Genomic DNA, 23700 nt, shown 5'->3' with positions numbered 1-23700 from the left:
CAAGGAAACTCAATTAGCAGAAAAGGAAAGCAGAGCTTAAAACTTCCTGAGGTGCGTGAGAAGAAACAACTGAAAAAATTTAAGTAAACAAACTGGAAGTTTCTTACTAAGAAATCCTATTAATTCTGGGATGGGGCAACAGGAAATGAACTGAGATGTCCATTTGCTGAAGAAGAAAATTGTGTGGAAGATCAGTTGGGAGGGAAAAGGATGCCAGGCCCTGGGATGGTATCATGAGTATGTACTGGGGCTGGTGGCTGCTCTACCTGGATGTTGAGTGTATCTTATATGATTTGGGATCAGAGTTCCTCTGGAATTTCCATCTTTCTCCCTAATGAGTCAAAGTAAATGGCACTTCTTTGTCTACTGGAAGGCAATGGCAGTGGAGTTTTTAAACAAACTCAGACTGGAAATTTTCTTTTACACTTGGATCCACATTGATCCTATGCCTTCTGGATATGCAAGAACAGTAGACTCTTAGAAATAAATGAAAGACTTTGTCATTTTATTATTAATCCTTGTTTTCTAGAATATGTACTGTCCATTTGTTTATTTATTTTATGCTGAGTAAGTGCAATAAGTCATATCCAAACATTTGCATATACTTCTGTGGAAATGCAGGACCATTATGTCAAGGTCCCATGACTTCTACTCTCTGAAAGACAGAAAACTCAAAAAGGGCACAGTCATTTTTAGACACTGGGGGTTCAGAATTCAGTTTATAGAATCACATAGCAAGAGCTGGTGATAACCTTAGATACCCAATCATCTCACCATATAAAAGAGGAAACTGAGGCCCAGGGAAGGTCAACATCTTATCCAAAGTCACACAGAGAGTTGTAATTTGAACTCAGGTTTTATGATAACTCATTTCAGTGTTTTCCCCCTTATATCACACTTACTCCTTAAGTTCCATCCATAAACTCATGTATTCATTGACCATAAATTGGTGCTAGACAAGAGAGAAGAGGCCCTGGGGTACAGAGGATAGCATTCACCTGCCCATATGGACAGGTGCAGACCAAAAGGGTAAGCTTGTAAATTCCAGAACCTGGACATCTGGATGACTTTATGTTATTGGCTAAGTGGCTATTCATAGAAGGAAGATATATTACACAAAGAAATTGAAGTTATCTCCCCAAATTTCTTCAGTTTGTAAATAGGTTTGTGATCACTTCAAGTTCTTTCATTTTTCTCAACTGTCTCCAACTTCATTCTGATACCAAGGACTCTTATTTCCTCCTAATTTAAAATTCTCAGAATATGTCACCTAATCATCTCACAAACCCCAAGAAGGAATGAAATTAAAATATCACCATAGTATTTATGGGGTATAGTGGAGAGAATGAAGACTTATCTTCCTGAGTTCAAATCAGATACTTACTAGTTGTTTGACCCTGGGAAAGTCACTTACATCTGTTTGCCTCAATTTTCCTTAGGAAAATGAGCTGGAGAAGGAAATGGCAAACCACTCCAGTCTCTTGGTCAAGGATACAAAGAATAAGATATGACTGAAAAATGATTTAACAATAACAATTTATAGAACAAATATTATTCTAAATTCTCCTTCTATTGCCCAGAGTACATATATTTTGTATGTTATGGATTCCTATTGGAGATATGAACCATAACTATAATTTTATTAATGAAGGGAACTCCCTGGCAAGAAAAATCCCTCCACCAATGCAGGTCAGCATTTCCTCTGCAATTTATTATCTTAGGAGTTCTGAAATTAATGATTCTAAATACAAAAAACAAAATACATAGAATTATAAGGGAAATCAATTATGGTGAAATAATTATTGCAATTAAAACAAACAAGCAGACTCATCAACTCCAAAAACTTGTTTTTAAGTGGCTTGGTCAGGGTTCCATAGTATACAACAAAGTTGAGATTTGAATCCAGTTCTCAGTTTTGAGACTCTCTCTCCATCATGCCACACCATCTCTCATAAAGGATTAGTCATAAAGAAATGAGTTCTAAAGCTCATTTTTTGTCTCTGTTTTATGCCCGAGTAACATAGTAGAAACTGTGAAGTGTCATATGAAAACAAACCATATTATCCCCTCTACTGCTTATATACTATTTTGCTTCCCACATTACAGAGACACTAAAGGGTAGCAGTTAAGAGACTGGCTAGTCTCAAAGTGAAGACCTGTATTTGAGTTTTGCCTCTGCCATATACATGCTCTGAAATCTAAAGAAAGCCATTCAATTTCTGTGTTCTTGGCAACTCTCTATGATTATACATTCTAGAGAAACTGCAGTCTTGCAATGGTAATAAAATAGCAATGAAATTATAAATTCAGGGGCAGCTAGGTGGCGCAGTGGATAGAGCACCAGTCCTGGAATCAGGAGTACCTGAATTCAAATCTGACCACAGACACTTAATAATTACCTAGCTGTGTGACTTTGGGCAAACCACTTAACCCCATTGCCTTGTAAAAACCTAAAAAAAAAGAAATTATAAATTCAATCCCTAATCATATTCATTTCTCAACAATTGTAGATGCTGGGGAAAAAAGTGCTGTTCACAGAATAGAACTAACTACATTTAGCATGACCAAATACACACACACACACACACATATGTATATATATTCTATTTAGAGAATCAATAATGAATAATTTGACATTTTTCAATAGTTAATAGAAAAATAGCCTAATAAATACTAATTGTTGGGAATAACCAAAAAATTGGCATAAATTTGAGATAGTTAATATGAAGTCTTTAAAAATCACTGCCAACTGACAATTGGACATAATCTAGGAGATTTATTTTCTGATTAATAACTTACCTCAAATTATAGGGATTATAGTCGATGGATGATGTTGGTACTGCAGGGATCATATACAGGAACCCAAGGTGTTTATTCTCATTTATTATTTTAATAATTTGCAAAGGGTCTGTAACGTTAGCTTTAATGACGTCTTCTCGGTTTTGGAAAGTTAATGAAGGGTAAGTTGAAGAAATTTGTTTATGAAATATCATTCTCCCACTACTGATCCGTTGTTGTTTAGGAGGAGAAGGAGAGAGTTTTTCGCCAGTCAACAGTTGTGTCTAAACCAAGGTATATTTAGAATGTCAGATTTTTTGGTAATGAAAGCTAATAAGTTTTTTTAAAATCATAGCAATATCTGGAAACAACAGATTAGATGTATTTTTATAGTTTTTATTTAAAATCAATGTCCTTTTAAAAATATGGTGCCCAGAATTATGTACCTAGTACTTCAGTAGGGTATGAAATACAGTGGGACTATTGCTTGACCCCAATCTACACATTAACTTTTTCCCAATGGAGACACTGCACTGATTTTTTTCCTTTGTTTTGGTTTTCATGTCACACTGCTGATCAATATTGAGCTCACAATCTATTAAATTCCCCAAATCTTTTTGACTGAGATTGTTGCCTAACTGATTCTTTCTACTATCGTACTTGTGTAATTGATTTTTTAATACACCTGTACAAGTTTACAATGATCTCTGTTAAATTTGGTCTCATTATTGCCTCATTTTCCAGTTGGTAGAATTGTAGATTTAGGACTTGGTAGAAATATTTAATGAGGCTAAGCCCTGCCTCCTCCCCCTTTCATCATTTTAAAAGGGGAAAAATGAGTCAAATGGAATGAAAAGGTTTCAGTGGACTGTAATCTATATGGTAAATATTACTCCTAAATATATTTATCTTCAAAATTTCCCTATCACTTAGTTTATAAATGGAGAAACCTGAAGCTTTTAAAAGTGAAATGACTTTCTAAAGGTCATACAAATACCTAGAGGGAGAGGGAGAATTTGAACACAGGTTTTCTGATGCCAGATTCAGGATGCTTTCTACCGCCCACCTAGTTTATCAACATCTTTTTCAGATCCCAGACTTGATACTGTGTACCAACTTCATGTCATCCAGAATGTGAATATCCAGTAAACAGTACCATCTGTACCTTCATTCAACCATCTATAAAAATGCTGAACAGATCCCTGTGGCCCTTATAAGAGCCCATGGACCTTGATAAAAGACTCCTTTTCAGGTTCCCTTCTTGAACTTCAATCACTATTTACATCACTCTTCATGATGGAGCCTTTGACAGTAACAATAATTTGACAAATACTTTTAGTACCAAACAGAAAGAATGATATTCAAAAGTCTAAACATGAAAGATTAGAAACAAGCACATTAATAAATATTTTAAAAGCACCTAAGTAAATTATTTAGAAGACTGAATATCTTTTTTCCTTTTTTGATTGTTTTTTTTAAAAGAAATTATAGTTGAAGGTATTCCTTTCCTGGACAAATTATCTTCGAGAGAAATATTTTCACTTTTCTAGTAAAAACCTATTTATATCTCCAAATAAGGCTATAATTAATTGTTACTAGAGTACCTGCTTTCTTTTCGATTCCACTGAAACTCCTGAGGCAACTGAGTCAGTGATTGATATCTTTTCCAAAGGTTTTGGTGCAGGTTGGAGTAATCCAGAACGTATTAATTTTTCTTGGTTTTGTTGATATATATATTCTGGTTGCTTGTGATCCTGGAAGGTTTTCAGCACAGGCTTTGAAGGAAGAAAAAATTTTGCATTTATTATCTGCTAGATAACTCTATTCTCTCCTTGCCCTATTTTCTGAAGACCCATATCTTTTTTGAAGACTCATGTCTGATTTCAGATGGTCCTGAGCTTGCTTTTTTTTTTTTTTTTTTTTTTTTTTTGGTGAGGCAATCAAAGTGAAGTGATTTGTCCAGAATCACACATTTGACCTCCAGTCCTCAACTCCAGGACCACTTGTTCTAGCCATTGTGCCACATAGCTCTCCCAGGTGCTGAGATCTTTTGGGAAAATCATAGATTTTCTTAACACACAGGCTACTTCAAGTATCCATCCTGGATGCATTATTTTCCTGTTCTTTCTACACTCGATCTCATTTGGGGTTGGGGTGACTTACACTAGCAGAAATGCACCAGAGTTTTAGTTCCCATTTCTATATTTTGCATTTTTACAAAATGCTTTCCTCACCACCCCAAGGTAGGTCATGAAAATATTATCATTTCCCTATTTAAAGAAACACAGTCTTCTGCATTTATTGGACACAGAGACTTTGATAGGTTAAGTGATAGTCTATCCATAGACATATAGCCAGAAAGTATCAGAAACAGGACTTTAATTCAGAATTTATTGGTTCTGAGTCAAGGAGTAGTTACACTGTTCCATCCTGCTGCTCTAACACTAGCTGTTGCTAAAGGAAAAGATAAGCTAGAGTTGAATAAACAACACTCATTCATTTCCCCATTTTCACTTTTTCCAAACCTAGTTAAGTAAACAAGATATGGACTTGGAAGGGACTTTCCAACCACATTTTACAGGTGAAGAAACTAAGTCCCAGAGAGATTGAATGACTTGCTCAGGTTGGTATATAGTAAAATTATTTTTTTAATTTAAAAAATTCTAACATTTAAAAATCAAATTATCTAAGTCTGGTACTTTTTTCAATAGGAAGAGATCTTAACATGGGATGGAATACATAAATATATATGAATTAAGCACAAGGCAACCTTGGGAGAGGAGGTATCAGGAGTCTGGAGTCAGGAAAGATTTCATGGAAAAGATGCTTGAGTTGAGCAAGAAAACAAAGGTTTCTAAGAAGGAAACATGAAGCAGTAACTTACTCCAGAGATTCATTCAGCATTTGATGTTTGTCCTTTGTCCTGAAAGAAGGCCATGACAACAGGGAGACATGTGCCATGAGAAGCACATGAATTGAATTTGAGTGAGGGGTGTTGTGCTAAGTCACTATCCTCACTTTCTCCTCTGGAGCCATCTGCATCCAGTGGCCAGATATGAACCAGGACTACTGGAGATGGCCCTGGATTGGAGGCAATCAGGGTGAAATGACTTGGTCAAGGTCACACAGTTGGTAAGTGTCAAGTGTTTGAAGTCAAATTTAAACTCAGGTTCTTCTGATTCTACTGTGCCATCTAACACATTTATATTGAACCTAAAGCAGCAGCAGCCTTCTCTCTCTCTCTCTCTCTCTCTCTCTCTCTCTCTCTCTCTCTCTCTCACACACACACACACACACACACACACACACACACACAGAAATATATATATATACATACATATATATATAATGTATGTATGTATGTATGTATGTATGTTTATTTATATCTCCATTCCATTCCAGGTTGCCCAGGTAACATTTTTCAGCAGGATTTTCTATACCAAGCCATCGAAAATAAGGAACCATTTTTAAGACTGCCATGTGTTCATTACTCTGCAGAAGGCACAGCTAACTCTCCACAGGACATTTTCCCCTCTCTGCAAATTTTTCAGTTTTTTTAAAATGTGTTATCTTTCTCCATTAGACTGTAAGCTCCTTGAGGACAGGGATTATTTTTTTGCCTTTCTTCCTATTCCCAGAATTTAATACAGTGCTTGTCACATAGCACGTGTTTAATAAATATTTATTGATTGATTTACTGATTGTATAACATCATGCTCTTGTAATGAAGGAGGAGTTTAAAGAGGAAAGTCTAATAGACTTAACCAAGAGAAATATCCATCTTTTCTTCCTTCTTCCTTCCTTCCCTCCTTACTTCCTTCTTTCCTTTCTCCCTTCCCTCCTTCCTTCCCTCCATCCTTCTTTCCATCCTACCTTCTTTCCCCATTCTTTTCTTCCTTCTTTTTTCCATCCTTTCTTTCATCCTTTCCTTCTTTCCCTTATTTTCTTCCATTTTCCTTCTTTCCCTTCTTTCCTTCTCTTCCTTCCTTCCCTCTCCTTCCTTCCTTGCTTCTTTCCCTCTCCTTTCCTTCCTGCCTGCCTTCCTTCCTTCCTTTCTTCCTCCCTCTCTTCCTTTCTCCCTCCCTCCCTCCTTTCCTTCTTTCTTTCCAAACCTATATACCCTGCTAATCATTGGGGAAAGACTGAAAAATAAATAAGGACAAATTCCTATCTTCAAAGGATTTGCAATCTAGGAAATGTTCTTACCAGATTACTCACCTGCTGAAAAATCTTCAGTGATTTTGTTGCCTGGCATAGAGGGTCTCAACCTTTTATAGTATTTAAACCTCTTTTGACACTAAAATGGTTTCATGGACACCCATTTAACAATTGTATTACGAATATCTAATGATTAGATCTAACATCTATACTAATGACTAAAGAGTTATGAATTCAATGATATTCCAAGTGAACTTATATTTTAATCATCACAAGTCTCTTCATATATTTAAAAAAGGATAATATATATAATATAGATAGATAGATAGATAGATAGATAGATAGATAGATAGATAGATGGATAGATGGATGGATAGATGATAGATAGAATTCTCAGATCTCTCAGTTTCCAGGTCTAGCATTTGCCCATCTAAATAAAATCTATAATAATCTTATCTGTTTTGTAGAGGCATCTGGGGATTAATGTTTAGAAGTCAATATCTCTCTCTCTCTCTCTCTCTCTCTCTCTCTCTCTCTCTCTCTCAGTAATGGGCTTAAATGACCTATCAAGGTTACACAGCTATTAAGTATCAAGTATCTGAGGTAGGATTTGAACTCAGTTCCTCCTGATCCAAGGCCGGTGCTCTATCTACTATATCACCTAGCTGCCCTGAGGGTGGATTTCAAAACCAGTAAGACTTGACTTGCAAATCCTACCTCTGAGACATAGAAGCTGTGTGACCTTGGACAAGTCACTTGCTCAGCCTCTCAGTGTGTCCTAGACAACTGTTTAAGGCTCAAAGGTGCTGATCTGCATTGATAGAGGGAATTTCCTTACAGTGTTCAAAGCTTAAGTCAATTCTGGAAACCCAGCAAGAATTTAACAAAAAACTATAGATTGACTTCCCTGAAAGGTTTCCATAGGATCAAAATTACAGTTGCAGTTCCTAACTTCTGTCTCATGGGATTGTCATAAGGAAGGAGCTTTGCAAACCTTAAAATGTGATAGAAATGCATATTATTATTTAGATTATCTCCAGAGTTAGTGAGGTTTTAAGCTTCAAAATATCAACACATTGGTTTTATATCAATATTTTAATATCTACCAACTTATTAATAAGAAAATTATTTGTTTAACTGTATGATATATGAAATAATATTTATATTGTCTTAATATGTATATAATAAATTATATCATCACATATAATACTCTACAATATTTTGATGTATAATATTTTATAATTTACTATTTTCATTGTACATGAAAGCACTCTTAAAAAAATACTGTAAAGGGTTAAAAGATTGAAGGTTGTGGTCATAGGATCCAAGATGAAGAATTGAAAGCTGCCTCTTAAGGCTGCCTGTAGTTTCATGGATTGGCACCACCCAAGAATTCATTCAGGAGGGACCAATCTCCTGGCGAGGAACTTCTCTTGATATAGCTAGGCTGATCCTTAGAAAGCAAACATAGCCCACAGCTGGGATTTTGTAGAAAGTGTTTGTGTGTTAGTAGCTTAGCCTTTAAGAAACTGGTTGCCTGTTTGCCAATCAGATCAATACTCACAGGACTAGTTGTCATTTTTTACATCATGTCCCCTTCTTTGTGACCCCTTTTGGGGAATTTTCTTGGCAAAGATACTGGATTGGTTTGCCATTTCCTTCTCTAGCTCATTTTACAGTTAAGGAAACTGAGACACAGAGGGTTATATGACTTTCCTAGGGTCACATATTTAAACTCAGGAGTGGGAGTTTGGGGGCTGCTAGTTGGTGCAGTGGATAGAACACTGCATTTGAAGTCAAGGAGTATCATCTTTTTTAGTTCAAATCTGGCTCTTAGATCCTTCCAAGCTGTGTCACTCTGGGCAAGTCACTTAATCCTCTTTGCCTCAATTTCCTCAGCTGCAAAATAAACTGGAGAAAGAAATGACAACTCTTCCTGTATCTATCCTACCAAGAAAACCCCAAATGGGTCACATGAAGAGTCAGATATGACTGAAACGACTGAATAGTTACTTCAAGGTGTCTTCTTGAACTCTGAGCCTGGTGTTCTCTCCTCTGCACCACCCAGCTGTAGGCTTTCTTAGTACCCATTAATGCACAGAACCACAATGAAAGAGAACTTAGCAAACCAACTCGTGTTTAATGTTTGAAAGAGTCTTCTTGTCCTCTTGTTTCACATATCAGATTCCCCAGTGAACTTTTATCAAACAGATACCCACTAGAGAAATGAGATTTCTTGCCTACCAGAAAAAAAAAGGTCTTGGTTTTTCCCTTTGGACTCTCTCCCTCCTTCCTCTGAAATGACTTCAATGCCCCAAATTGGAATTCATTGCTTAATCAGTATTGTCCCACAGGTTGAGAGGGTCTAGAGCTGTCCAGAGACTTCAGGAGAGCCACAAGGGAGGTGGGGGAACATACCAGAGGTTCCAGTTTGATCGGCTGCTGACGTTTCCGAGTCCTTTCTTGGGCTTTTGTGCTATGGATAAAGTTCAGGACATTAGACTGTAGAGATGGATCTTGGGGGCCTAAAATGTTCAGGTTTTTCTGAAAGGTGGTTATCCCACCAGTGGAAGTCATTGGAGTCTCGGGTTCTTCCGGCTCATCCTCCTCTTCCTCTTTCTGTGCAGATCCAGATTCCTCTAGACTGAAGGAGTGATTCTTTTTGGCCATCTTAATCTGTGAGAGGAAAGAGACCGTGTTCTCACAAAGCCAAGATGAATGTTTCCTTGGTGCTCCCCAAACCCTTGCCTCACAAAGTTCAAGACTGACTCCCAGATAGAGAAATCCATTCCCCTTTCTCAAGTCATCCTGTGAGAGTGGGAAGAGATCCTGGAGAATGGACAAGGTCTGGGATTTGGAATCAGGCAACCCTGCGACGGTAGCCCGGGGGAAGCTGCTTCCCCTTTCTGGGCCCAAGGTTTCTTCACCTCTAAAATGGAAGAGGGCAGGCTGTTGGGTCTGGTTCAAGTTTTTAGTCTTCTGATTCTGGAATAACCCACCATCTCCTTTTGACAGATTGAGGCCAATTCATTTCAAGCCACTTCAATGCCTCTGCTAATCACAGGGACAAGCAGTCAGGGGCTCTAATGGAATCATAATTAGTATTATACATTATTATTATAAATATCATTATTAGTATTATAGATATTTTACTATTATTACTGTAGGCAGCGTTTACATACAGCTGGATGGTGGCAAAGCCCTTTGCAGACATCATCTAATGGCCTCGGAGTGGCCCTGGACGCTTGGGGCTCCTCCTGGCCCTACTGTGCAGATGGGGAAACTGAGGCTGGCAGAGATGGGATGGCTGAGGCCGGGTTGGAACTCTCCCCCCCCCAAGCCAGGACCCTCCCCGCTCTCAGGTTTTCCACGGTAGAACGGCTGTGGGCTGGGTCCGGGGCAGCCCTGCGGGGCTCACCTGCGACTCACCGAGGCTGGGGCCGCCGGGATCCGCCTCTGCGCGCCCGCCGCCCGGGCCGTCGCCTAGCAACGGGCGACGCGGGAGAGGCCCCGCCCCGGAAGCCGGCCCCTCCGCTTCCGGGGCCGGCTGTGCGCCGCGTGGCGCCGCCGGGAGGGGAGGAGGAGCTGCGGCCCGGGGCCCGGCCTCGGGGGCCCCGCGGGCGCCGCCGCCGTTAGGGGGACCCCCGGCTCCCCGCGGAGGGCAGCAAGGAGGCGAGCCGGGCGGAGTTCTCACAGCCTCTGCCAACCCGGACCTGGCACGGGCCGCAGTGTGGCACCCGCGGAACTGGCCCTGTGCCCCGACGGTGACCCTGCGCAAATCACCCCGCCCTCCTTGCCTCAGTTTCCTCATGCGTAAATGAGCCGGGGAAGGAGATGGCACAGCACCCCGGTATTGTACCCCACGGAGCCCCAAATGGGGCCACAAGGAGCGGAAATGACTGCAAAATAACAGTGGCCACATTGCGAGGTTATCAAAGGATCCGCCCCTCCGGTCTTTTGGCTCCTCTGGAAATATCTCTCCAGTTAGCCGTGATTATTGATAGTAATCTAACACTGCTTTGGCATGCAAGTGATGCAAGATGCAGGAAGGCCCCTGATTCCCGCGCCCCCACCTTACGCATGATGTGCGCGCAGAAGCGAAATCTCAGAAGCTAGACACTTCTTGCCAACACGGCAGCCTTGCGTGTCTGTGGAGGAGAAGTAGGTGCCACCTCAAAGGGTACAGATGGCACAAGATTGTCATTTGCTCAAGGTCACACCCATAGTGAGGCTACGAGATAAGATTCAAACCTAAGTTTTCCTAATCCTAAATTTATTGCCCAATCCACATCTCCTTATTTCTCCATCTCTGCTGTTACTCCTGTACTCTAGATACGTCTGTTCATTATCCCCTATGAGTAGCCTAGTTTTTTTTTTTGTTTTGTTTAATAACTTCTAGGTGTTTTTCCACATTATAGGCCATCTGAAATGCCATCTTCACCACCTACCGAAATCCTGCCCATCTTTCATGGTCCATGATTCTCATGAGGCTTCCCTGACCACTCCAACTTAAAATCTGTCCCTTGGGGTGGCTGGGTGTTGCATTGGATACAGCACCCTGGAGTCCCCTGGAGTCAAGAGTACCTAGGTTCAAATCTGGTCTCAGACACTTAATAATGACCCAGCCGTGTGGCCTTGGGCAAGCTACTTAACCCCATTTGCCTTGCAAAAAAAAAAAAAAACCCAAACCCTGAAAACAAGACAAAAAATCTGTGGCTTTCACAAACTACCTAGAAAGAGAACATTTATGATCTGTATCATATGTAGCAGTTCCTTGGGGGGGGGGGGGGGGCTTCTAATATAAACTCATTTTTCAGTATACATATCTTGTAGCAGACAGGAGTGGGGGGGAAGCCCCTTTTCTGCCCTTCATTGTCCCTTAGGTTCTAGTGAATAAACTACTGAACTTTCTATTGGACTAGGAAGAATGTCCTTAAGAGAAAGGGCCATGTCTTCTATATCTCTTATTTCTTCTCTCCTCTCCTCTCCTTTGTTTTGGCTGTTCCACCTGCCTGGAATTCACTCCCTCTTTCAATCTTTCAGAATTCCTGGATCCTTTCAAAGGTCTTCTGGAGACCCCTGTGCCCTGAGGTCTCCTGGGCCTTGTCATCCACCCCACAGTTCCATTAAATTTATTAAGCACATATTATATAGCCAGACATAATGCTAAACACACAGTTAATTGAGAGCAAGGATGGGCATGCTTGTCTATCGGTATCCTTTGGACTGGCAACTACTTCATTCACATACTGTATTTCACATGCAAAGCTATAGAATTGGAAAGAAGTATTTAGCTTCTGACATTTTGCTTCTACAAGGACCACTTCAAGGTTATTATGCTGTTTTATAGTACCACCTAGTGGTTAAGTAAGTGTACAAATAGTAGAGAGTTAAGAGAGCTCAGAAGTCCGAGTCCAGTCTCTAGAACATGAATTCTTGTGGTATTCCAGACAAATAACCATCATTTATCCTTTGCTTGAAGATTTCCAGTAAGGGTCAAAGAGGCAGCCCATTCCATTCTGGGACCACTGTAATTTTTATGAAAGTCTTCCTTCTCTCAAGCCTGTCTCAATCAGGCACCTACTTTTACCTTAAGGGCAACAGAACAAGTCTTCCATGACATGGACCTTCTGGCTCAAAACAGAGGAATTCTATTGCTGCTTAAACCTGTGTATGAAAGGCAGTGAACTACAGCAAAATTAAGACTTAACTTGGAATAGTGGTGAACAAGCCCAGTAAGAATAGCCCAGAAACATTCCCCAAAATCATCAATGATCCTACAGCATTCAAAGGCACCAGTGGTCCTACAGCATCCAAAGGCAACAGAGGTTCCACATCATCCAAAGGCAACAGTGGTCCTACAGCATCCAAGATATCAGTTAAACCTGGGTTAATTTCTTTCTTGGGTATCCAATAGATTTCTCATTGGTTTCTGTATCTCCATTCTCCTCTTGCTAATCTATCCTTCATTCAGCTGCCAAAGCTTTATTCCACAATCACCAGAGGGGAAGGCCACTCCCTTTTCTTTATTTTTTTTTTATTTTTTTTTAGGTTTTTGCCAGGCAAATGGGGTTGAGTGGCTTGCCCAAGGCCACACAGCTAGGTAATTATTAAGTGTCTGAGACCGGATTTGAACCCAGGTACTCCTGACTCCAAGGCCGGTGCTTTATCCACTGCTGGCCACTCCCTTTTCAAGAAAACTTCAAGAGTTCTCTTTTGGTTCTAAGATAAAATACATATGTAGTAGTTTATAATTGTCATCTTTCAATATTGAAGATGACCTTGACATTAAATAAATGATATGATATGCATGTAATTTTGATTAAAGTGAGGGGGTATTGTACAAAATCAGCATTCTCACTATCTCTTCCAGAACCTTCAGAACTCAGTGGTCTGATATAATAGGAACAGGACAACTGGTATTGATTTGGATACAAAGGGTGACCTTGGCCTAAAATACAACTTCTTTGGGAAAGAATAACTCTGTGGAAGAATGACTCCCTCAAAACTCAAACCCCATTTCTTTCATTTCAGGGGCAGAATATTGAATATTTTGGTAGACATGCTTATTGTGTTGACTGGCATCAAGGAATTGCTTTTTTGCTTTCAAAAAATATTATAGAACATCCAGAGGGAGGGAGGGAGGAAGAGATATATTTTGAAACAAAGATTTTTAAAAACAAAAGGTATCAATAAAAAAGTTTAAATTCAGACTTTTCTGTTTGGCATTTAAAGCCCTTCACAATATGAATCCAACCTTTCTTTCAGAGTTATTACATACTTCTCTTTATACACAGCATAGTCCCAACAAAATGCCACCCTAGTGGTTCTAGATTTACAATATTCCGTCTTCCACCAAGCATGCCTTCCTCATCTCTATCTCTTAGAACACCTAGCTTCTTTGAAAACTCAGCTCAGGAAGAAATTAAGTAGGTACCAGACAAGATGCCAAGTGCTTTACAAACGTCTCATTCAATCCTTCCAACATTCTGGAAACAGAGATGATGTTATTCTCATTTCACAGTTGAGGAAATTGAGGTAGACAAAGGTTAAATGGCTTGCCCAAGGTCACACAGCCAATAAGAATCTCAATCAGGATTTGAACCCAAGCCGTCCTATTTCCAGACCTAGTACCTTATTAACTGTGCAACCTAGCTACAGGTCAAGGATCATATCTCTTACAATTTGACATTTCCATGATGGTGCAAGGGTATATGGCAGAGATATTTCAATATTTTAAATATTTACTGACTTGGTGACTTAGAGGGCAGGGTGGGGTTTGGGTGTTTTTGTCCTACAAACAGTACATAGCAGGGGCATAATAAAAGTGACTTGAGAGACTTTAAGTGACTTGTTCAGAGTCTGATGCAAGACCCAAACTCAGGACTCCCTGACTCCTTGTTTAGCAGTATGAAGAGCTCAGGAATATCAACAATCAGTTGTTGAATGAAGTGACAGAGAATATGTAGAGGTATTTGAACTAAGGAAAAAAGAGAAACAAAGTGAATTATTAGATAAGGTTGGTGACATTTTGCTGTCCTTTAATCCTTTGGATGCAGATATATTCCATGTCTTTCACAGGACCATATTGGAATTCCTGCTTAAAACCTTCACTCAGAGGGTTTTCAGGAAAGTCTATGTTCATTAAAGTTTGGAAGGATAGTGCTAAGTAATAAACCAGATGAGTCATTAAGAGCACATGCTTTGTGTGTGTGTGTGTGTGTGTGTGTGTGTGTGTATGTGCACGCACGTGCATGCATGCTCTGGATTGAACAGGTGTGGAATGCAATTGAAAAAAGTATTAGGACTAAATACTGTATTAAAAGCTGGGGACATCACAGTGATTGTCTCTGTTATGAAGGAGTTCACAATAGAAAAATGCTTGAGAGACTATTTCCTGTGTTCTCCCAAAAATTTACCATGGAGGGACCATTCAAAGTGCTGGAAGTTATCTTCACTTTCTCCCAATGTTAGGAAGGCACCTGGAAGGCCCTCTGGTTTTCCTTGGTGAACTAAAGAGTAGAGATACATTCCATCACTCTTTTCATCTTTATCTTAAGGAAGGAGACTAAAGTATATGAACGTCCTCTTGTTGCTCTTGGTTGATGTGTTGCTGTTTGTCAAAGAGGACCATGATATCAGGGATGTGATCTCTTATTCTTGCCTATCTCATCAATTATTTAATCAGATGATTGATTTATTAATATCCATTGATTTATCAAATCTCTTTAAATCATATAATCTTTGAGGAGATTTTTGCTCCTATTTTTTTTCAAAGGTCTCTTTTTCCCCCCATTTAAATCAGAGGGCCTTTATTTGGGGGATCACACTTCTCAAGAGCAGGCTGATCTCCCAAAAAGGAGACAGCCTCAGCATTCTTAACTGATTATATGATGCAAGTTTCCCACATCCTCTGTGTACCTGTACATTCTTCCCTCTGTGAAACTAATGTTTAATCCTTTAGAGGTAGATATATTCCATGTCTTTCATAGGACCATAATGGAAGAATAGTAGTGTTGGAAAGATGGGTCTATGTTTTCATGGAAAATGGGAATCAACAAAGGAGTTTTACCATTTAAACAATTCTACTCACATTTCTCTTCCTGATCTACTCTGGGCTGAACTTATTGTTCATCCGGACTCTGCTATAGTTAGATATCATGTTCATCCAAAAGAAGGCTAAAATCTGGATAACAGACTTTCTTCATCCCCTTGATCTTTTTCATCTAAATGGGAGTGTCAGATTCCTTTGAGTGATAACCTGACTCTTCTAGAAGATTTTATATTGGTCTGGGGTTTGATTCAATTAGCACTATGGTATTCACCAGCACAATGCTATGACATACACTTGAATTAGATTTAAATGAGGGAGGTCTGTAAAACATCACCGGCCCTATTTTCCCTTCAGGAGACATTAGCTTAAAAAGGCCAATGTTTCCCACTGCATGCAAGGCCATCTCCAATTGCCCTGATCTATATCTTGGGGCAGCTAGGTGGTGCAGTGGATGGAGCACTGGCCTTGGGGTCAGGAGGACCTGGGTTCAAATCCGGCCTCAGACAACTGATACTAACTAGCTTTGTGACCTTAGGGAAGTCACTTCACCCTGATTACCTCTCCTCCAGTGTATCTCCAGTCATCCTGATTCATATCTGACCACTTGACCCAGGTGGCTCTAAGGAGAAAGTGAGACTGGGGACTTAGCACAATCCCCACCCCCCCCCCATACACTCAAACCCAATTCAAGTACTCATCATCACATCAACTATCTGATGTCAGGGTCTTCTTGGAGAATGAAGGACAAACATCATCATCATCATCATCATCTGGCCTAGATGGCTCCAGACAGAAAGTGATGCTGGTGGCTTTGTATAGTCCTCCCTCACTTAAATCTAATTTATGTGCATCACATCCATGATGTCATGGTCCTTTTCCACAAACAACATCATCCACCAAGAGCAACCAGAGGATGCTTATATATGTTAGCCTCTTCCTTGAGATAAAGATGAAAACACTGATGAAATGTATCATCTTTATTCTTTAGTTCACCAGGGAAAATGAAACTTCCTTTGAATGAATGAAAGAAGGGTTTCAAGGAAGAAATAAGAAGGACAAAGTATCCAAAGAAACAGAAGGGAATCTTAATCTGCTTTGAGTTTCTGGAGAGTAGGAAAAAATGAGACCCAAAGGAGGAAGGCAAGAAAAATCATTGGACATTTGAAATTAAATAATAGCTGCTAGATTTTTCCTATGAAAGGGGGAACTGGAGACTTCAAGAGTAAGTAACTGTTCATCTTCAAAGAAGTGATGGTTCGGTTACACAAATACTATCAGGAGAAAGTCAGTCCCATAAGGGGCAGAGGAGAAAAAGATACTATAATGATAGTTGATGATTCCCTGTTGAGGGATACCTAGGCAGCTATTTGTTGGCCTTATAAAAACAAGCAAAGTCTTTCTAGGATATGTATCTGAGTCACAATAGAAGCCTCATAAGCTTTGTTAAATCTGATGGCCATGGCCTCCTTCTGATATTACTCAGGTAACATCAGTTCCTTGAGGTCATGGAATCTTTTTTGGTTTTATCTGTATCTTTATCATTCTTCTCAATATCTTGAGCATAGTAGGTCCTTTAGTGCATGGGGAAACAAATGACTTCCAGAAAGGACCTGAAAAGCATCCCTAAGGGTTATAAAGTCCCATACAAGTCCCAGAAGCCTTTGGGGATACAACTCCTGTTGCTGATCAAAGTTAACAGATTTGAGAAGGAAGTCAAGGACTAAGAACACAATTTGGTTCCTCTTGGTTTTTTCTCATACATTAGAGAAAGAGAAATTTATGATTGCTTCTACACTTGGTAATATCACAGTCCTCCCTAGGCTTCAAGTCCCCTAAACATTGGGTGACTTCCATGGTAAGACATGGGCAAAAATTAAACAGGAATGGGTAGGCATGGATAACCTACAATCTATATCACTGGAGGGAATATTCATATTGATGTGATCATAAAGCATAAATCCATTTGGGCATTTGATTATATTCTGGTTTAAATTAAGATAGTAGTCTTCCCTTTCCCATTCCTTTTTCATTCCTACATCTCTCCCACCCTCTCTCCTCAAATCTGTACATATGTTAATTCATTTCAATATTTTGGAATGATATTCTCTTTGTCTGACAAAAATCAACTTCCTCAAAACAGCAGGGAAGACAATGCACCAGAACTATGAAAATGTAGTTATGGCCATCTTTTCCCCCAGGAGAATATTTCACTATTTCTATCTTGTTGTTGGCATATTTGAGTCTAGCAAAATATACTCATCCAGAAGAAAGAAGTCAGATTTTTCTTGACTGAGATGATAGATTGTGATTTCAGTGATTTGAATTCCTATTTCAGCATGCCACTCCAGATGGCATTTAGGAGACCCTGTGTTCTAAGGAAGAGTTTATATCTGTGGTCCCATTACTAAAGCCCCATAAGGCCCAGACAATATGTTAGGAAGTAGCCAGGAATAAATTTGTGCCTTCAGGTTCAGCAGAAGTTATAGAGCTGATCTGTGACCTTAAAGTCAAAAATTTCAATTTGTGAGTAGAGGCATTTACTGTTAATCAGTCCCCATTACCAACTGAAATAGGATCCTGATCATTCTGACATTTCTACCAAGTATAGATCAAACTGTGAAAATTTCATTGAATAAATGATATTGACTTATTATGGTGACCACCATTTTTTCTCTCCCCACACAATGACTATTTCTAGGCTCCCAACCAGTTTTCTTCTTCTGAATCACACGATCTACTTAGCATTTCCTCTTTAGAATTTCACATGCTCAGGGACTAAATTTCCTCTACCATATCTTTCATTAACACTACTGACAAAACATTACATTTTTACATTTTTTATCATTCATTTTTCTTATTATGAGTTCCAAATTTTCTCCTTCCCTCAATGTATGCCCCACTCATTGAGAAGGCAAGCAATAATGATACCCATATATATATTTGAAGTCATGCAAAACACATTTCCATATCAGTCATATTGCAAAAAAAGCAAGAAAAATAAAGTGAAAAAAATCTTTAACTCTGTACTCAAAGTTCATCAGTTCTCTTTCTGGTGGGGAACAGTATTGTTCATCATGAATGCTTTGGAATTGTTGTGATCATTGTATTGATTAGAGTAGCCAAGTCTTTCACAGTTGATCATTGTTACAACATTGCCATTACTGTGTACAATGAACTCTTGGTTCTGTTCCCTTTACTTTGTATCAGTTTATAAAAGTCTTCCCATATTTTTCTTAATCAAATCTAACATTTCTTTAAAAAGAAAAGATCCATGGAATCAAAAAGTAAAACAATAATCCTGGTAGCTGTGAAAAGCTGGATACCCCTAACCCTTCTCAGTTGTATACTTTTTTCAGCATCCTTAAACTCTAACAACTTGCAATTCCTGGTGGAGGGTGAGTTTCTATTTAAAATCCAAGCATATACTTCTCCATTCAAAAGACTTGCAAGTTGATGAAGGGACAGAAAATTATAACTTTCACATCATCATCATCATCATGATTAATAACAGCATCAGACGCTCTGTAGCTGTGAGACCTTGGGCAAGTCACCTAATCCTGTTTGCCTCAATTCTCCAATCTGTAAAATGAGCTTGAGAAGAAAATGGCAAATCATTCAAGTTTTGTCAAGAAAATCCCAAATGGGGTCAAAATGGATAAAAACAGAACTGAAAAATGACTATCAACAAAATATAGTACTTTGCAAATACTTCATTTTATTCTCACAGTAACCCAGGGAGAGAGTTGCCATTATTAACAGACATTTCACATATGAATTCAGGTCTATTCTGACTCTAAGTCTAGTGCCCTATCCACAGTGCCACCTAATTAGTTTATCTGCTAGCCAGGGCATATCTGAATGTGATCTGAGAGTAATTTAGAACTATGTCTTTCAAAGAAACCTACCCTCTAGCAGATAAGGGCAGTGATAAATAATTGATCATGCAGTCATTTCTTCTAAAAATCAAACTGGAAAGATTGTGGACTACTGTAGTTTTAAAGAAGACTTGGCATATGTTCTCTAAAGAGGGTTCCAATTCACTACCAAGGATTTGAGGTTGCCATTCCATTTGAAAAAGGAGTTACTATTGTTGTTAGTCAATTGCGTCTGATTCTTCATGACCTCTTTGGGGTTTCCTTGGCAGAGTCCAGCTCATTTTGAGGAAACCAAGGCAAGCGGAGTTAAGTGATTTGCCAACTAGTTAAGTGCCTGAGGCTGGATTTGAACTCACTCCAAATCTAGTGATCTGAGTCCCCTAATTGCCCCACTAGAACATTATGACAAATCTAACAAGATGGAATTTAATTGGGATGAAGATAAAATCCTTCTTTTGGTTATAACAGAAATAACTTTGCCAGTATAAGGTGGAGCAGATATAATCAGAGTTCTTCTGAAGAATGGAGGGTTTTAATGAACCATAAATTTAGCATGAGTTAACATGGGTTAACATCCAGCTTGTTAATCCTGGAAGGGGGAGGAAAGCAATAAAGAAGAGGAACCAGGTAATCATTAACCAGTCTCAAGATAAGGCAACTCACCACTGGACTCCATAGGATTCCATTTGACTTTTTAACCAAGGGAGGAACCTTAGAAGTCATGTAGTCCAGAGATGTCAAACATGTGTCCCATTATACTACTGAGTGTGCCAAGAACTAGATTAAAATATAATTGAAAAATAGTTAACAAAATAAAAATGCAGATAGTAAAACATAGATGATATGTTTCGAAACTGAATCAATGTGTGACTCATAAGGATCCTTATATATGGTTTGGTGATTCCTGTTTCTATTTGAGTTGGACATGATCAATTATAACTGAGGAAACTGAGGCCCCAAGAATTAACTTGCCCAAAGTTAATCTAATTGTTACTTGATGATTAGCTCTCAGCTATTTTTCTAAGCATACTATCCTTATAATTGGTCATGACACTCTTTTGACTTCTGACTAAAACTTTAGAGCAGGACTATCCCTAGTGTTGGTATTGAGCATAGGAAATGGATACTTAATTGTGTGACTATGAGTAGGTAACTTAATCTCTCTGAAACCCAGTTTCCTAAACTGTAAAACTGGGAAAATTGCAGTGATCTCTCTGGATTATAGCGAGGATCCTATGGAACAATACAAATAAAATACTTTTCCAATCTTAAAGGTGACATAAAAGGTAGCTACCAGCACTAAGTGAAGAAGTAAATTTCTTATTACTATTAGTAGGAATTGTATATAGTTAGACTATAAAAATAGTGAAGTAATTTAGGCCAACTAAAAGGGCTTTGGGGAAACATTTCCTTATGCCATCATGGGACTGTGAAGCAAGGTGTAAAATGATGTGTTGCTATATGTTTAGCAACTGGTTCTCCAAACAAAAAAAAAATGTACTTATGACAAATATTGCATTTGAAACTGATACTTCCTCAAAAGTGATCTGCTATCATATGTCAAAGGCAGGACTCAGATACCCATGGAGTCCCAGAATCCAGAGCTGGCCCACATCCACTCTGCTAAGTTGCCTCTGTTGTTATTATATATGATCAGCATGCTAATGAGATCTTGGGCTACATTAAGAGAGGTCAAGAATTCAGGAAGGAGGTCAGACCACATCCAGAATATTGGACATCATCATTCAATGACAAAGGTGTTAATCACTGGCAATGATAATGGGAGAAAGCATTAGAATGTTTAAACTGATGATAATATAGAAGAATTATCCCAACTCCTTGGGGTTACCTCAGATCTCTGAGGGGAAGAGGTCAACAATTACACTCTATGGACCCAATTTGTGGGTTGGGAGAGTAAGTTTAGAATCTTACGTGACAAAAAGCATCCCTGGCTACAATAAAGGTCAATTCACCCTGTGCAAATCCAGTTCTCATCCCTTACTTCTCCTTGTCTTTCTAGTGAGAAAGACTCATCTTCCTGAATTCAAATCTCTTACCAGTTGTGTGATCCTGGACAAGTCATTTAACCCTATCTGCCTCAGTTTCACCATCTGTTCTCAGAGAGGACTAATGACATCAGGAGGTGATATCTTGCTTTGCCATAGAATTAAGTTACAGACCCTTGTGCCAAGTTGCTGTCTTCTCTTTCTCCTGACTTAAGTCAGGATGATGGTAATGGACCTGCTTCTATGAATGCTATAAAAGTTGAGTTTCTTTATAAGATTCAATGACTTGAGACCTGGGGGGGTGGTGTGGAGCCAAGATGGCAACAGGAGAGGACCTTCTCTCAGTTGCTCTGGAGCAAAACTTATAAACTAAGGACACTCTAACTACATTTTCAAGAGACAGAACCCACAGAGAGATCCAGTGAGGCAATTCTCCAACCCAAGGTAACCTGGAAAAGAGTAGAAAAGCTCGGCTCCATGGGATCAGAGGGGTGGCCCACCAGAGGGGTGGCCTGCCAGAGCTAAGGAACTTCAGCCTCCCCGAGGAAGCCCCAGGGCGCCGGGAGCCAAGGCTCACAGCAGTGGGGCAGTTTCCTGACCTACACCCCGGGGAGCACTGGGTACAGATTGGGGGAACAGCAGGGGACCTCTGCCAGAGCATGCACATGAAGCCTAGCCCTCAGGGCACACAGCTAGCAGCATGGCCAGGGCAGCCCAGATCCAGGAAACAGAAGCAGGCGGAGCCAGTAAGCAGGAGCCCCCAGGGCATGAGCCCATTGAGCCTAGGGAGGGGAGTGAAGAGAGAGACTGCAGAGCTCTGTCCTCTGCCCCTGGAACACGACTCTGGGGCTCTGACCACATTCAGATCCTGATTGCAGTCTAGGCCCGCCCCCCCCATAGAACAGCAGGGCCTCCCCCCCTCAGCCCAGTGGCAGAGGGGGGCACATAGGTCATTCACAGACCAGGAGGGAGGACAGCCTCACACACTGAGACCCTTGTGGGAGTGTCCCAAAAGCTCAGGAAACACCCCCAAAACAGGCTCAGGCTGGGAAAATGAGTAAGCAGAGAAAAAAGAGGAACATCATTGAGAAATACTTTGCCTGTGAGCCCAAGAAGGATCAAAACACTCAGTCTGAAGATGAGGAAGCACAAACTCCTGCATCTAAAGACTCCAAGAAAAACAGAAATTGGTTCAGGCCATGACAGAGCTCAAACAAGACTTTGTAAATCAAGTAAGGGAGATAAAGGAAAAATTGGGAAAAGAAATGAGAGATGCAGGAAAAACATGAAAATGAAGTCAGCCCCTTAGTCAAGGAGATACAAAAAAAATGTTTAAGATAATAACATGCTAAAAACCACCTTAGGTTAAATGGATAAAACAGTTCAAAAAGTTATTGAGGAGAAGAATGCTTTAAAAAGCAGAATTGGCCAGATGGAAAAGGAGATAAGAAAATTCTCTGAGGAAAATAAATCCTTCAGACAAAGAATAGAACTCAGGGAGATTGCTGATTTTCCAAGAAATCAGGACTCAATACTTCAAAACCAAAAGAATGAAAAATTAGAAGAAAATGTGAAAAATCTCATTGAAAAAACAACAGATATGGAAAACAGATTTAGAAAAGATAATTTAAAAATTATTGGAATACCTGAAAGTCATGACCAGGAAAAGAGCCTTGACATCATTTTCAAAGAATTATTGCCCTGATATCTTAGAAGCAGAGGGCAAAATAGAAATGGAGAGAACCCACCAATCTCCCCAACAAAGAGAACCCCCCAAAAAAAACCAACCCCCAGGAATATTATAGCCAATTTCCAGAACTCCCAAGTCAAAGAGAAAATATTACAAGCAGCCAGAAGGACACAATTCAAATATCGTGGAGCTGCAGTCAGGATCTCACAGAACCTGGCAGCAACTACATTAAAAGGTCATAGGGCTTGGAATATAATATTCTGGAAGGCAAAAGAGCTGAGAATGCAACCGAGAATCAACTATCCAATAAAACTGAATGTCCTCTTCCAGGGAAAAAATGGACTTTCAATGAACCAGGGGAATTTCAAATGTTCCTGTTGGAATGGTCAGAGCTGAACAGAAGGTTTGATTTTTTTTGATCTTCAAATACAGGACTCAGGGGAAGCATAGAAAGTGGAGGAGAAGAGGAAAATATGAGGGACTTAATGATAATGAACTGCATGTATTCCTATATAGAAAAATGATACTGGTAATACTGATAATACTCATATGAACCTTCTCATTTAATAGAGCAGATAGAAGGAGCTTTTATAGATGAAGCACAGGAGAAAACTAAATTTGAAGATATATTGTGGTATA

The 23700-nt window shown here is 39.5% G+C and overlaps 1 protein-coding gene across 5 annotated transcripts in view; it reads right to left on the bottom strand.

Moving 5' to 3' along the window:
* Positions 1-23700, bottom strand: part of DNAH6 (dynein axonemal heavy chain 6) — a 227602-nt gene that overhangs the window by 199378 nt on the left and 4524 nt on the right. For 3 of the 5 annotated variants that reach the window (XM_074196126.1, XM_074196152.1, XM_074196170.1), the window contains exons 1-4: positions 10355-10414; positions 9355-9612; positions 4383-4553; positions 2800-3062 (exon numbers count right to left, since the gene is read on the bottom strand). In XM_074196126.1, the coding sequence (XP_074052227.1) occupies positions 2800-3062; positions 4383-4553; positions 9355-9606 (686 nt within the window). In that variant the 5' untranslated portion in view covers positions 9607-9612; positions 10355-10414. Of the gene's footprint in view, positions 1-2799; positions 3063-4382; positions 4554-9354; positions 9613-10354; positions 10415-23700 lie in introns of those variants that run through there. The other 2 variants (XM_074196136.1, XM_074196146.1) reach the window with 2 other exon arrangements.

The sequence above is a fragment of the Macrotis lagotis genome, chromosome 1 (genome assembly GCF_037893015.1).
Source record: "Macrotis lagotis isolate mMagLag1 chromosome 1, bilby.v1.9.chrom.fasta, whole genome shotgun sequence".
In the NCBI taxonomy this organism is placed as follows: Eukaryota; Metazoa; Chordata; class Mammalia; order Peramelemorphia; family Peramelidae; genus Macrotis; species Macrotis lagotis.
This window is presented reverse-complemented; position numbering and strand designations above follow the sequence as displayed.